This window comes from Hibiscus syriacus, unplaced genomic scaffold (assembly GCF_006381635.1).
Source record: "Hibiscus syriacus cultivar Baekdansim isolate YM2019G1 unplaced genomic scaffold, ASM638163v2 tig00110432_pilon, whole genome shotgun sequence".
Taxonomy (NCBI): domain Eukaryota; kingdom Viridiplantae; phylum Streptophyta; class Magnoliopsida; order Malvales; family Malvaceae; genus Hibiscus; species Hibiscus syriacus.
Window position 1 is genome coordinate 287,813 of NW_024062735.1, and position 17,183 is coordinate 304,995.

Sequence of the window (17,183 nt, forward strand, 5' to 3'; positions counted from 1 at the left end):
AATTGATTTCAGTGGCTAACGGACTCATTATTTTTCTAGAGGTCAGGAATTCGAGCACCGACATAGGTATGAACATTCATTGTCAATTAGTTGAAAGTCTTTAAATAGATAATGAATCATCTTTACCTCATATGTATAAAAAAATAATATAGTAAGTGAATTTTTTTCGCTATAAGATGTATTAATAAATATTGAATATGGTAATATGATTTATTATAATTTTAAAAAGTCTATAATTAAATTTTATTGATAATATTATTAAAAGAAATACGAATTACGAAATTTAAAGATGAATACTATAACATGAAAGAAAAAGAAAATCATATAAATGGTAAGGTGATTGATTGCACCATTAATGGAAGAATGTCAAAAAAGTATAATTAATAGAAGGCCACCATACATATTTGACAAAATTGAGATTTGACATTTATTGTTTCAGAAAAGGACACTCACCAAAATATCTTAAGCCTCTACCGTAATTATTTGTAAGTGGAAAAATAAAACTAAAACTGAAAATATTTTTGTTAATCTCATTAATAAAAAAATATTATCAATAGATAAAAATAAATAAATTCATATATGATTATTTGTAATTTTAATGTTTAGAATTTTAATTGAGTTTAATATTATCAATTAATCAAGTGTTAATTTAATTGAAAATTTAAAAAAAATATTTTTATTTGTAAAGTAAATATGGTAAGTATTACTGTTAAAGAATTGTTGTTTCTTCACACTTTCGCTTCTAATGTATGGTTTATTATATATGCAAGTCCTTTAGCATTCCACTTATAAACATTTGACAATTTAAATTTTATAAAAACTTCAGTGATCAAAATAAGAGAGAGAGGAGAGTTGAATGATGGTTTAATGTAATTTACTCTTATTTTTAAAAAGGTGAATTGTATTAAAAAAATTAAAAATTGAAATTCCTAACACTCGTAATCTTTTTTTTTTCTTTTTTCATCGGATGGGATTTACCTTGTGCATTCCAAAAGTAAGCTTTACAATTTTTTTTTTTTACATTGAATTTCAGGAAATTAAGTACATTGTGCGATAGGGACCAGAGCAAGGGATTTTCTAATGGCGACGAAGAAAAATACAAAGGGCAAGTTTAAGTTGGAATATATGCTATTTTCACCTCTGAAAAAAAGTCAATTATCAATATTTGTATAAAACTTTTATGTTGTTCTAATTCAACAAGAAAATGCTTTTAAAAATAATAAATTATATGTATCAAAATATAAAAATAACAAATAGTATTATAAAAGTTTTATGTTTTTCAATACTGATAAAAACTTAACCACTTTCTTTAGAGTAATTAATCTATTTTCATCGTTATTTCAGTATCGCCTAAACCTCTCAACATTGAACGGTTACATTCCTAGTATGTATAGTGTTCGAATCCAAATCTTCAAAGAATAATAATAATTCCTTTATCACGGAGATCACTTGATTTGTGTCATCCAATTGAATATTAAATAATAATAATTGAATAAAAACAAAGGACACATCTATAACAAATGGAGAGTATCGTTTGGCATGGGCTAAGTTGGTCGATTGTTGTCCCTATCGCAGTCTGCAAAGTCCATAACAATATTCTTAATAATGTGAACCAAAAATCATACACTGCCCCCACCTTTTCTTCATACCTTACAAGTTTATTATGTACCTTATCAATAAATTTTCTAACTTTTTTATTATTATTTTGTTTTCTAAATTAAAATGTTAAGATTATTTCTTACTTTTGTCATCGATTAATTAGCTTTAGCGATAATAATAATTGTTATGCAAATATTTGGTTCAAATTATTATTTTAAATCATTACAATTTCATAGAGAAGGAAGGACTATCATGGCTCTAGCCTTTTGTTAAAGAATCTAGACTAAATGATCAAGGTCTCATAATAATACATGCACACTAAAAAAATAAACCATGTACTATCAATAATACAGATTACTTTATTACAGCTACATGAAACTGGTAACACAAACAAATTAAGCATAATCATGGAACAAACTATTTAAGGCGTTTAACGTATATCATAGAACAATAAGTTATATGTTGATCAAACACCTATGCTTGTCCCAACAACTTAGCAAATACATAATCATAAAGGAGCGTATCAGAACATGATGTAGAATAATTGTATATGCGTATTATGAAAATGGGGTATCTAGATAGTACCTGCATCGTTAAGGTGAAATAAAAACCCCCATTTAATAGGAGTGTCGATCAGACGATATAATATTCTTGTCATTACAATTTAATATCTAGATGTCACTAAGACAAAATAATTCTATCGATAAAGTAATTTAATTGATTGATTCCATATCGCCACTAAAACCCATCATTATGCTAAACTACCATAACACATCAACATATTAAGCAATCAAGCAATCACGTTACACTCATTCACGAAACACTCAAGATTATAATATTGGATTGAACTAAACCACCATGCATCTTTAGAGGTCTTGAGCTCATCATAAGGTTCATAATAAGGGAAAGAAGGTAATTATCTTTGAGTACCTTGATGGGTGGTGTAACTTCATAAAGTTACCACCTTGAAAGCAAGCTTTAAGATTGAGAAATATAAGAGATGAAAGAGGGGCAAAAGAGAGGGGACAAAATGAGAAAGGCTTTGGGAAATGAGGACAGAAGTTGAATATGAAGGGAATAAGCTAAATGTTAAGCTAAATATTACTGTTATAAGTTTGCAATAATTTTGTATATAAATATTTATTTTAATATGTGATCAACTTTTTATTTTATAATATCTATAAAAAATTATATTTATTTTCTAATATTTACTAATTAAATTACTATAATTAATTCATTCATAATATGATCAATTTAGTTTGCCATTAAAAGAAAAGAAGCAAATAGGCATAAAAGAAAGGAAAATGAAAAAGCTCGAAGATATTGGAGAGAAGTTAAAATAAATGCTGATCTCAAGCTCCAAGATTTGCCAATTTGCATCAGCATCCACATACTCCTACAACAGCACCCACTAATATTTGTATTCCATTTTATATAATATATTACAGCACACCCATGATATTGTTTTCATCATCGTCGTCATCAATCTTTTAATAATACTGTGAAACATGAGAGGGTTTCCGATAATGGAGTGGAACAGATTAGTGGATGACGAAAGGCGATCCAGTTTCACTGTTTCTTATTTTGGGATGCGCTACTTTGGAATCTTTTTGCTTCTTCTTCTCCAGATTTAGAATGTCGGAAGCATGCCACTGCCAGTTTTAGCTATGGATATGCGTATGCATGGCGATCTTCTTTCTTTGAAGGTAAAAGGTTGGATTTTTCCTTTCTTTCGTCTTGCTTCATCTGCTGTTCTCTGCACTCTAGACTACAAAACGCTGTATCCCCCCTGCAATAATTTCAAACTGGACTTAAACAAGGTTTTGTTGGAAGAAAGAAAAAAGAAAAAGAGAGAGGGGAATTAGTTACCTATACATATATATGTCACGACCAGGAGCTAAGTGGCGTTTACAGAGGCAACAGGAGCGTAAAAAAGGAGCAGTGCCGTTGAGATCATGGTTACTAGTAAAACCCGATCTTCTACCATCGCCGCCGGGGTTTCTTGGAGACACCATGGACAACAAACGGAGATCGTAACCGGAGTTGGCGTTAGGGAGTTCATGGAAAGGGTGGTTTTGAAGGTCATCCGATATGATAGGTTCTTGGACAATAACACCATCGTCCACGTTGGAGACGACATCCACCGTGATCCCCGTCATGCTTGTCGTCCTTTTGATAGGATGGCGTATGCGTTTACCTAGCAACATGGTCGTTTATATATGTGGGTGTTTTTTGCACTTTTCTCTTCACTGATTTATTTACAGAAGAGAGAGAGAGAGAGATTAGAAATGGAAGAAAAAGGCAAGACAAGTAGCAATGGAGAGAGAGGGAGGGACAAGAGAGAAGATGATAAAGAGAGTGGAGAGAGATTCTGGGCCGTTACTTACGGGCACTGGTTTCAATGATGTCCACCTCACTGAAACTAACCATTCCAGTATTTCAAATAGTCAATATACAGTGTTTTCTTCTTAATGCTACTACTATTTTATTATTTTACAAAAACAATTAAATTTATAGTATATAATTTAATAATATAATATCTATTAAAATTGAAAAGATCGAGTAAATTTGTGATCCACTTAAATCGCATGATATTTAAATTTAATTCAATCGATAATTCAAACAATATATCTCATTTATACCCTTATGTCGCACTCCAAAATAATAAACCCAAATTTTGTTTTAATTTAAATCATAACAAATAAGTCCATTTTCCTACTTCGTTTTCTATGCCATCTTTGATCAAATTTATTCCACGTCCTCTAAAGATGAAAATGTGAAATTAATTATTCAGCTAACTAAACATTATAATTTTAATAAAATATATTTTTTATTTATAAAAAAGAAAATATCTTAAATCATTTTGATTTTATTAGGGAATGGAACAACATAGTTTGGCAGTTGCAGAAGTTCCAGAATTGTGGCGGTCTCATTCTTACCAATGATCAGTGGGACTCATGGGATCAGATTGACAGCTTTCAATTTTCCATTCTTAAAATTAGAAAAATAATTAAATAATATATGGTTCTCATAAATATAAAAATTATTGCCTAGAGACAGACCAACCTCCGTGAATCAAAGTGAGATTACTTGGATGTATCTGTTCTGTTAAATAAGCTTAACTTGTTTGTCTCAAGAACTCTACTCAAATCATCCCGTTTTAATAATAGTTTTGAGCTATGAATTTTGAGGGTTTAATTCACAAAGAAAGCATATCACATATGAACTAATTAATGACTTCACACCTTAATTAATTAAAACTATTAATGTAATGCATGACTCAACTTAAAATAAACAACAATAATGATTTAATAATAAATATACAACAGTGCTCGAGTATATAGGTTGAAACAATCTGAAGTACCAAAAATCTCTTAAACAAAGTAAAACTTAAGTAATGTCAACCTCTTTTGCTAAACTCTCTAAATAAGACTTACACTGCGTTTAATCGAGAGCTATCACATAAAATATACGTCTGTCCTTACATATTATAAAACTATCAATACCCTAATGCACACATCAGATTGCCCCGATGCAAATCACTTGCAATGTGGCACACAATGAATGTAAATCACATCGTTCAATTCTCGACTAATCATCGTGATGCTTTCTTTTCTCGTCGTGGTGTACTTTGACAGTGATTATCCTTTGTTTAATTTGTTTCTTTCCGTATCAATTCCTAACTTGATTTTATACTAAAAATGATACCAAATGAGTTTAATAAACAAGATAGCAAAATGCTAAAAAAAATGTTATATGCATTCTAATCTTAAAAAGTACATTTTCACTACTTATGATGTAGGATGGTGCATAAGCTACCTAAAAATTAAGCTTAAAATGAGTGAATTAGGAGATAACAATAGGGTTTTTTTTACTTACATATCAACAATACCACTATTTATAAGGCACAATATCTTCCTTTTTTGTTTTCTTTTTTAAAGGGGATAAATTCTAAAAAATAAATTTTTTTAAAAAATATATGTATACTTTTAGAAAAATTCTACAACGTTCGTCGAACGTAGATGAGCACCATTAAATTAATTTATAAAAAGTTAAATTATAAAGTACTAAATATATAAATTATAAATTAGTTAAAAATCTAACTGTAATTTAATTAAAGTACAATATTTATAAAACATTAGTTTTTATAATCTTATTTTAATTATAATTAGATTAAATATTAATTTGGAAAATTCATAAACCATAATTTATTTTTATAGCTTTAAAGTCAGCGCCGTAGCTGCCACCGATACCATCTTTCACGTCGATTTAGTCTTTTTCGTTCGCCGATAGTGAAAGATGATGTCATCAGCGGTTGCGACAGGATCTTCAAATCTATGAAAATAAATTAAGGTTTATAAATTTCCCAAATTAATATGTGATCTAATTATAATTAAAATAAAATTATAAAAACTAATGTTTTATAAATATCATATCTTAATTAAATTACATTTAGATTTTTAACTAATTTATAATTATACGTTTAGTACTTTATAATTTAACCTTTTATAAATTAATTTAATAGTCTCATCGTCAACCGTGCTCATTCGTGTGGCTGCATCATCCATAATTTTAACCAGATTTATGTATAATGATAATTGTTATTATTGAAAATTTTAAAAATATAATATTTTCTTTCATTCGTATCGTATGTGACAAAATCTAATATGTATTGTATACATAAAAGGATCACAATATTTCTTTACTTTTTCATTCTTTTAAAAAATCTTACTTTCAAAATAAGAGGATTTATAATAAATATATTAAGCTATGAAATGTAAATTTATTAACTATCACATTTTAACAAATATTGGCATATTTGAAACAATAAAATTATTGTATAGTAACATTAAAAAAAAACAAAATTCAAGTCTTATGTTATCTATTCCCACTCCAAACTATGATGGATTCAACATTTCACTTCAAAAAATATAGAACTTTCAATAATCATATATGAAAGAGAAGAAGGTGGTCACCTGCTATTTCCTCTGTGTAAGCGATGATTCATGATTATTCCAAATATATATATATATATATATATATATATATTGGATAAATGAATAATTTTATTACCCAAAGAATCAATGTTTGCTACAAAACAATTTCCAATCACTGAACACAATTACTTGAAATACAGAAAAGAGCGATCAGTTAGTAGATACCCCAAGAAGTACAAAGGTTGGAGTTTACATAATCTAGCCTATTAATGATTTTTCCCCTAAGCTTAATGCCAACTAAGTCTTTGATGCTGTTGAATAGTTCGTCATCAGTTCTGGAGCATCCCTTGAAGATTCTTCGGTTACGTTCCTCCCACAAAACATAGATATTAGCACACCAAGCAAGTTTAAGAATAGTAGAGATGAGAGATTTACCTTTCCATGTGTTGCACGCCCAAGTTACCATGTCCTCCCAAGTTGAGAGTGTTTTGCTAAGCCTATTAAGAAGCATAATTTTACCTCGAAGGACAGAGGCAATGGAACAATCAAAGAACAAGTGATTCCGGCTTTCAAGGGTTGTATTACACATAACACAAATTCCATTGGTATTAATCCCCATGCGAATAAGACGATCACGGGTGGGAAGTCTATCTAAAATCGCCATCCAAGCTAACATACTATGCTTAGGAATATGTTGAGGGAACCAGATCAAGGTGTGCCAGGGAACTTTATTATCCTTGTTACGGATCTCTAGCCAAATTTCCCTAATGGTTGAAGCTCCATTCAAAATGATAGGAGAAGCTGAAGTTCTAAATTTAAGAATTCTATTAAAGCTCCAACTAAGGCTAGGACTTCCTTCAAGATTCTAGAAATCCTTATCTTTGATAACGTAAGCATTAATCCATGCAACCCAAAGAGAACCCTCACATGCAAGAATATTTTTAATGAGTTTGATAATGCAGGACCTATTCCAAGACTTGAGGTCTTTCAATCCAAGACCTCCTTCCGATTTCAGTCGACAGATATTCCCCCAGCAGACACGCGCACCAGTAGCCGATTTATCGGAGCCTTTCCAGAAGAATCGGGAGCAGAGTTGATCAATCTTTCTGATTACAGACTGAGGGAGCAGTAATTGCCTACACCAGTAATTAACAATGCTGAACAGAACAGCTCGTACGAGCTCAAGTCTGCCAGCGTAGCTCAAGAGTTTACTAGACCAAATGTTGAGTCTAGATTTAATACTATCAATCAGAGGTCCACAGTCGGTTTCAGAAAGTTTTCTAGTTACTAAAGGAAGACCAAGGTATCTAACAGGCAAGCAACCGTGATGGAAACCAGTAACTCTTCTAATAAGATCAATGTTATTGTTAGAAATACCAACAGTAATGAAGACATATTTTCCAGCATTGAGGTTAAGGCCCGACATTTCATAAAAACGATCAAGAACTGAAATGACTCCTACAACAGAATCCACATTTCCTTTACAAAAGATTAATAAATCATCAGCAAAGGATAAATGAGTAAGCCCAATTTTTTTGCATTTAGGGTGATAGTTGAATAAACCATTAGAGGCAGCTAGGTTAAGCAGACTGGAAAGGATATTCATGGAGATAACAAAGAGGATAGGAGAAAGAGGATCACCTTGTCTAATACCTCTAGCTCCCCTAAAATAACCTATCAAGCTTCCATTAAAAGAGATTGAGTATCTAGCTTCAGAGAAACAAGCCTCAATCCAGTTGATAAATCTCTGAGGAAGATTGAGGGATTTGAGAGTAGCAGAAATAAAGTCCCAATGAAGAGTATCAAAAGCCTTTTGAAGATCAATTTTTAAAGAACATCTGGGAGAAATCGATTTCCTACCATAGCCTTTGACCAGTTCTTGAGCTAAGAGGGTATTGTCAACTATACTCCTTCCTTTAATGAAAGCAGTTTGATTGAGAGAAACAATTTCAGGAATGAGATTAGTGAGTCTCTTAACTAGGATCTTGGTGATGGACTTATAAATAACAGAACAACAAGATATAGGCCTAAAGTCTTTGACTTTGTTGGGGTTGGGTATTTTGGGGATCAGAGCAATTGTGGTTGAATTAAAAGCAGGAAGGAGGGTGGACTGCTGAAAAAAGTATTTAACAGCGGTCACAACATCTTCACCAACAATTGACCAAGCCTTTTTGAAAAATAGAGGGGTAAACCCATCAGGGCCAGGGGCTTTGTCATTCCCTTGGCCAAAAATGGATTCTTTAATCTCTTCAGTGGTGACTTCTTTGACAAGATTAGAGGCATAGTCAGGAGGGAGAGAATAGTTCAACAGATTTTTAAGGAACTGGACATATGTTCCTTTGACCTTAGGGTCAGGGGTCCCAATTAAGTTAGAATAATAAGTTATCACTTCAGTGGCCATAGAATCAAAAGATTCAAGTCTGTTACCCTGGTCATCAATGAGCATACGAATGGTCTCCCTCTTGTTCTTAACATTAACAGCAGAGTGAAAGAGTTTGGTGCAATGGTCACCGTCTTTGATCCATTGAATTTTGGCTTTCTGTTTCAGGAATAACAATTCATCTTCTTCAAGATTTTTTAATTCTTGTTGCAGATGGAGCTCCTTGTCGATAGAATCTTCACCTTTTAAAGAGAGAAGTTGTTGATGTTCAAGTTTGCTTCTCTTATTCCTTACCCGAGAAGAAATGTCACTATAACAAGAAGAGTTGAGATTCTTTAAGCTGAATTTAAGGTGCTTGAGTTTAAGGAAAAGAGTCTTCATAGGGTTACCTTGAAAAGAAACTTACCAAGACTGATCAACCTCTTTCAAGAAGTCAGGATGCAAAGTCCAGAAGTTGAAGAATTTAAAAGGCTTAGGCCTGTTAGTGGGGTTGTCTTTAGAAAGCCAAACTATTGCCATACAATGGTCTGACACCCTTGGAGAAAGAAATTCAACAAAGGAACTATGGAATGTACTTACCCAAAAAGGATTGATGAGCACTCTGTCAAGTTTTCTGGCAAGATAAGATCCTGGTTGTTTATTGCTCCAAGTAAATAATTGACCAAAATAGGGATGATCATAAAGATCTAAAACTTGTGTGACATCTTGGAACTCTTTCATTTCGGGAGTAGGGGAAGGACAAAGGAGTTCGAAGTCAGAACTTTCATTGGGATGCAAGGTTATGTTAAAATCTCCTCCTAAGATCCAAGGAAGGTGTCCAATATTTCTTCCCAGATCGAGCAGATTCTGCCAAAGATGTCTACGGGTAATAGTGTCATTACTGCCATAAATGGCGGAAATAACAAAAGGAAAACCATTGTGCTTACCTTTGGCAGAAATGATTTGGTCAGAAACATGGAAAGTAGATAATTCAATATTTTTGTTCCAAATGATTCAGATTCTACCGTTGGTAGCAGAGTCGTAATTAGTGGTAACATTCCAGTTAGCGGATAAGGAATCAAAGATGACATTGAATTTATCAGCTTTAACTCTAGTCTCTAGCAAACAAAGAATGTTAATGTTGTACTGAGAAGCTCTAAGAAGAACTTTTTTTTTGTTTTAGAGGATTGTTAAATCCTCTAACGTTCCAAAAGCTAACAATCATTGAGGAATTGGTTCAAGGGAGGATCCTTCACCCTCAACAGAAGAATTTTTAGATTTATCCAATTTATCTTTCTTTTTATGTTTTAAATCTTTAACCAATTCGACAACACCCTTTGATGCAATTCGACTTTTCCTTTATTGGGGTCCTCCAAAAGGGGCAGCCCTAGTTTTCTTGTGATAAAAGCCTAACATATAATATATATAAAAATTAATAAAATTATAAATCTATAACAACCGATTGGAATATGACAACACTGTATCATCGTATGATATGGTCCTACCAACAATTATTGCACAAGTCAAACATTACCAAGTGTTCCTTCATCTCATCTCCTCTTGTCATTTTTTCATTTTCTAAAATAACATTTAAGAGGAAAATATTATTAATATATTACTCATGATAATTCACTTTGCGTATAAAATTTTATTTCTAATGTCAATTTTAATTCAGTTAATATAATCTTCAATATATTACACAGAAGAATATAAAATCAAACATATTTAAACATTCAACATCTTTCGTCTTATGGATTGAAATAAATCTATCTGATAAAGACATTACAAAAAAATATGAACTCAAATATGTTATAATAACTAAATAATTATTAACTCTTACAATTTTACATTAAAAGTAAGTTTTCATATAAATCATGACAAGACTTTGATTTCATCAAACTATATTAATGGACTTCAATTATTATAAAATTAGGTCTCTTATATATCTAATTTCGAAACAAAAGTTTGATTCACCATCCACATCCTCATGTGACAGACATGATATCTCAAAGTTTATTATGTAAGAAAAATAACTCATATATGCATGGTAGCAACTTCTACAATAAAATTATTTAATGGAATTACCATTATCTCAAAATAATTTGTCTTTTTGAGACAAAAAGACCCCTCTATGAATAGAAATCATTAGTCAATAAACAGACCAAAATAAGGGTTTTTTGTCTTATAATAAAATATTAGAGGCCAAAATGTTTCAAAAAAGAATAAGGGTTAAAATGACTATTTAATCAAACAAGGCCTTAAAAATGAACGTTGGGGCCAAAATACTCAAAATAAAAAGAATAGGAGTCACAATGATTATTTAGACAAATGTTAAAAGATTTTTTTTCTTCAGCATAATGGGGTTTTGCCTACACAAATATCAGGAGTAGTGAACAATTGTTTTAGCAGTAGGGTCATTTCACATATATAAAAAGATGGGCTCACCCACACATGCAAACAAGTGCATGGCTGTAGGGCAAGAGATTCCATTAAATAAGAGAGGAGGAATAATTGATGCTTCCTACCAACTTAAAAGCAAAAGAAAGAGCAATGGGCCTCCATGGCTTGCATAAAGGACACAGTCCTTCCTACCATCGAGTCCCACTACAGATTGTGTGCAAAACTAAAGGTAATTGCACTCATCAGCCACATCATTGGGAGCCAGAAAACAACACACAGACACCAATAGTCCTTCCTTTCAACTTCAATACATCTTTTATTTTTGGTACAAAAGAAATGATTGCAGACATTCTGGTGCAAACTAAAGACTTACTGGATGTTACATCTTAAGGATGGTTGCATTAACTATTAAGGCTAAACCTGGATTCATACAACTACCTTTGTTCCCAAGGGTTGCACTCAAATATTGAAAATACTCATCTGTTGAGATCTTTTTGTGAGTGCAAAAACCTGGAATGCTATTCAATCGGTTAATACTGCTTTGGAGATTTTATGAGTACATTTGTTTTCTAGTATATGTTTCATTCATGAGGAGGAATTGCTGCTCTAACTTAATTGAATTTCAAGGAACAAAGCATTCTATATAAATTTTGACAACTAAACAAACTCCTTTGATAGAACAAACTTCAAGAAACCTACTTTTTGGAACAAAAAAAGTAAAAATAACTTGCTAATGGATTGTCCAAAAAAAAAGAAACTTCCTAGGAAGGGATGGATATAGAATAAAAGCCTCGAGTAGACCATGTTTCATTAATTTACAGAAAATTGGAGGAAACATATGGATAAATATCGAGTCTTATCAATTACTACCAGTAGCCATCAGGAACTCACCCTCACATACCAAGTCACCTCCAACGTATGCTTTCCCTTCCAATTTTGCTATTCCGAACCGCTTCTGGAGTTTGATCAGTGTCATCTTCATAACCAAAGTATCTCCTGGAACGACAGGTTTCCTAAACCTCACTTTGTCAATTCCAGCAAATAGAACTTTTCTTGAGAACCTCCCACGTCAGGTTGCATAATAACCACGCCTCCGACTTGTGCCATTGCCTGGACCAAGTAAATACTTCTCTTATTATCTACTAACAATAAAGATGCACTGATCAGTGTAGTATTTAAGATACTGATCATCTAATGCCAAACAATTTTAAGCAATTTATTTTTGTTGATGCGTTTGAGATGACAATGTTTGGGTAACCAAGGCCTTTCCCCTTGGAGGATCGTCAAGGTAACATCACCCAGCCTAGTTTTAGATCATCAAAACATGAGATCAACAGAGTGGAAAGGCAACATAGAAAAAATGGAGTTTCGAGGATAGATTCCTAATTAAAAAGTGCAAAAAGTATAATTTTTTTCTTGTTTCTCCAATTAAATAGTCAAGAAGTTTAAGTAACAGAAAAACCAAGCAGGATGTCTAGCCAAAATAGAACACACAAAACTGCCAGCAGATAATCTATTTTAGAATAAGAAAATTTTGGCAATATGGGGTATGATTTTTATGCAAAGGTTGCAAAAAAGGAAATGAAGGTTTTCGAGATAAAACCACCACTCAAAGGCTCTAAATCCAAAACTATACAAAGAAACTACAAGAGCGAGAAGTTTACATGGTTGTGGAGGAAGATCTCAAACAATATAAAATTTTGCCACAGGTTCTGAAACATATGGAAGAAATAGCTCAATTTTACAAGAAAAATACACATTGAATGACAAATGAATCAAAATATATTAACAGAATAATATTCATGCTAACACACTTTATGCATTCACGAAAGCTAATTCTCCAACAAATCCATGTAGTGAAGCCCATGTTCATTGAGTACGTTAAATACAGGGCAAATGATATATGAATCGCTACCAATGTAAGGATGTATAGAGAAACAAACAAGGGGAGAGGGGACATTCTGAAACCAATTTAAATGGATGAAACAGATAACTTTACGTATTAATGTACTACCTATATATGCATGAGATGAATGAGTTGAGTAGGTTACAGTAGCCAAACCATGTGTATGACAACATCTTATACAAATACTCAGAGCGAAACTTTCAATTTTAGGCAGAGTAAGATGGCAGGGTAGTCTTGTAAAATGAAATAGAAGAGACACAAAAGAAGGTTTGAAGGATGGCAACTAAAGCATCTGCTGTACACATAATAAAGAAGGAATGAGGCAGAATAAGATAGATACAGAAAATACACGCCACTGGGATCTCTAGCCATTGATTGTTATCACGTTTTGATTGTTATTTGTTCTTTTACTAAATGTATGTTCCCTATACTAAGTCTTCAATCTGCCAATCTACACCGCTGAGTTTCTAGTGTTAGCCTCCATATCTGTAATTTGGTATTAATATATTCTTTAGTCTCATCCAACCAATACATTATCATCTGCAAATAGCACACGGATAGGTATTTTATCTTGAATGTCTTTAGTTATCTTATCCATTACTGGGGTAAAGAGAGCCGGAAAGAAAGCTGAGTCTTGGTGCACACTTATTACAATTCAAAACTCATACATCAATACACTACGAGTCCTTACATTTGTAACTACTCTCTCATGCATATCTTGTATTACACTAACATATTTGAAAGAAGCAACCGTATTCTTCACCAAAGAACATCTCAAGGTATTCTGTCATAAGTTTACACTAAATCAATAAAAACCATGTGCAAATCTCACTATGACACTCAAACTTCTCAGTAAGTTGTTGCAAGAGATTATTAGTATCTACAGTGGGTTGTCTTACTAGGAGAGCATGTTGAATATTAACAAGTGGGGCGGCTGGTTTTTTCCCCACATGGGTGGCTGAATAATTCAACAATTTGGGCAGCACCAAATTGTTGAAATTGTCAAGTGATAATTATAAAATTGAGTCCTTGAATTTTAGGGTATTTACAAGTTAGTCCTTAAACTTCAACTATAAATACCCTAGCTCATTTAGCTTCATAATCATCCCAAAATCCCAAATCATTTTTCTCCCAATACTATAGAGCTTTATTGTGAGTAGTGAGTGTTTTGTAAACACCTGTAAATTTTCTCTCTTAGTAAAAGATCTGTAGCAGTCCGGAGACGTAGGCAAAATCGGCTGAACTCCGTTATCAATTTCGGGAATTATTTTTCCGTTTTTATTTCGCATTCTTACTAATATGTTTATACGAAAATTACTCGTACTCTGTTTATTTCCCAACAACTGGTATCAGAGTTTTTGGTTGTGAATTTTATCAATTTTTTGCGAGGTTACTATTCATGTGAATAGTTAAATTTTGTCGGCGATACGAATTTGTCGACGGAGGTGTTCTAATACACGGTGGTTTGCAAGAATTGTCAGAAATGATCCAAAGAAGTCATATTCGAGTGGGAGTGATGACTTTGAGAAACGAAGTTGATGAGCTCAAGAGGGAGCTGCTCAGATGCAAGGGAACAATGAGTGAATGGAATGCGCTCAAGACCTTCTTGGAAGGACTTAGACCAGGGGCGATGCTCGGGGAAGAGCAAGGAAATGCCAAGAGACTTTCGGAGGCCATAGCTGTAGCCGGAAAGCTGACTGAGCTTGCAGGTGAAGGGCCAAGTAGCGATGTGTCGTCTAGGCACATGCCCAGAGATAGTGGAAACAGTGGTGGAGACAGGGAAAATGTGCAGCAGGGAAATGGTAGAGAAAGATCTTCGAATGGCCAAGGTGAGCCATCGACTGTTCGTAGCCAAGGAAAGCCATCGGGAAAGAATGGCAAGGCTAAGTCAGGTGTAAAGAAGAATGAGAGCAAGGAAAAATTGAAATGCTACTTCTATGATGGTCCTCATTTCATTAGAGGATGTCCCGAGAAGCGTCGCCTTACAGCCATCATGAAGAGGATGGAAGAAGGAGAAGTAGCGAGAATTGGCGCGGTCGCAAGTGTTAAAGCTACCAAGCCAGGAAAAAGACTTGGCCCGATTAATGGGATCAATGCAGCCAAGCAAGGATCGAGACGAGGCAAGGCTGTTGATGTTGAAACAGCCGAACCCGAAAGAAAACATGGCGAGACTGCGGGTGTCAAAGCAGTCGAGCACAAGAAGGGACCCGATGCGATAGTAAGAGATAAAGTGTCAAGACGAGGGTGCAATGTGAGCAAGTCCGCTCACAGTATGCCAGGATGGAGGCGTGGTCCAAGTTGAGGCGTCTCAGGTATAAAGGGACACTTAAGGAGTATGTGAGTCGATTCAAAAAACTCATGCTCAAAGTCCCAAGTTTGACTGAAGAAGATGGATTCTTCACCTTCATGTTCGAATTGAAGCCATAGACAAAGAAAGTGTTGGAGCGAAGGGAAGTCAAGGGGCTGTTTGAAGCCTTGACAACCGCAGAGTCCTTCAAAGAATTTGGAGTCAAGAAGAACAAGACTTCCAAATCAAAGCTGAAATCCGAGGGTAGCGGCAAGAGATTCCGTGATGAAAGCCAGTCAGAGGATGAGGAAGGTTGGTCATCGAGTGGCAAAGAAAGTCCACTCAAAGATGAACCCGATGGTGGATCTAGTGAAAATGTGTGCAGTCTTGGCACAAGTTTGTGTGTCAAAGCTGTTAAACCGAGGGTAAATGTCGAGCAAACGAGGGGGCACATACTTAAGATGCCAGAAGTGTTGCAAAATTACCCGAGGGGAGCCGAGTCATCCAAGGTGATGGATGAGCCCAAGATCGAGTTGTCCAAAGAAGAGGACGAGCCCAGGATCGAAGAGGCGTTGAGAGTTGGCTCAATAAGGTTCATTTCTGCCAAGATGAGTAAAAGCCAAGTACAGGAGTAGTTGTCTGTGTCCAAGGAATTTTCCGATCATGTTCGTGTAGAGAACATGGCTTCAGAGACCATCTTAAGAGAATGGTCGAAGCAAAGGCTTGCCGAGGATGTTCAAGTGATGAACAATCCTTCAAAGACTATTGAACAAGAGTCGAAGGGAGCTAAGACGTTGAGAGACAATGTAACCACGGAGAAACTGCCCAATAACAAGTAAATTTACAGGGCGGTGACTACGGACAAACTGAAGTTGTGTTCAGCTTCAGTTGAAATGCTACAGTAACAAGAGCATAAATGTTGATGCATTGATCGAGGTGTGAAGACAGATTAAAATTAATCTTCAAGTGGGAGATTATTGAATATTAACAAGTGGGGCGGCTGGTTTCCCCCCTACATGGGTGGCTGAAGGATTCAATAATTTGGGCAGCATCAAATTGTTCAAATTGTCAAGTGATAATTACAAAATGAGAAAATAACCTCAGTGACCGAAAATGCCTTATAATATACGATTTTGACCAACTTTTTTTCGATTTGCCAAAATGACCAACAAAATCGCAATGCGATCTCTAAATCGCAATGCGATCTCCAGTATCGTAAATCAGTTTACAGATTCGCAACGCGATTTTGACTATCGCAACGCGATAATACAAAATCGCAACGTGATTCTGACTATCGCAACGCGATAATACAAAATCGCAATGCGATTTTCAAAGCGCCATTAGTATCGCAATGCGTATTTTATTTTCAAATTCCAAACACGAATATTAATATATCCCGTAATCGTAACTCATAACCTAAAACCCTAAATCACAACTCAGTCCCATCTCCATCTCTCACTCTCTACGGCGACATCCGTCCCCATCTCCGACGAAATCTGTCCCTATATCTGGTGAAGTCCGTCTATCTCCATCTCTCAGAGCCACCCTCACAATCATTCACGGTCAGAAATGGAAAATCAACCAAATCAACCACCGAGGGTTAGTTTTTTTAATTATTTTTATTTTGAAAATTTTGCATTATTATTAGGTTTTTCATATTGAAATTGATGATAAGTTTACTGGTAATTTCAATAA

General features: G+C 34.0%; 1 protein-coding gene across 2 annotated transcripts; it reads right to left on the bottom strand.

The window, feature by feature from the left end:
* Positions 1-3,011: 3,011 nt before the first annotated feature.
* LOC120125509 (FCS-Like Zinc finger 5-like) lies at positions 3,012-16,933 on the bottom strand. 2 transcript variants are annotated; one of them, XM_039143926.1, is made up of 4 exons: positions 16,929-16,933; positions 5,208-5,217; positions 3,469-3,811; positions 3,012-3,388 (listed from the first exon to the last, which is right to left on the bottom strand). In XM_039143926.1, the coding sequence occupies exons 3-4, from the start codon at positions 3,804-3,806 to the stop codon at positions 3,265-3,267; spliced, it is 462 nt and encodes a 153-aa protein (XP_038999857.1). In that variant the 5' UTR covers positions 3,807-3,811; positions 5,208-5,217; positions 16,929-16,933; the 3' UTR covers positions 3,012-3,264. The 2 variants fall into 2 exon arrangements, with proteins under 2 accessions (XP_038999857.1, XP_038999858.1); XM_039143927.1 differs by lacking the exons at positions 5,208-5,217; positions 16,929-16,933 and having other exon boundaries at positions 3,469-3,854.
* Positions 16,934-17,183: the final 250 nt, after the last annotated feature.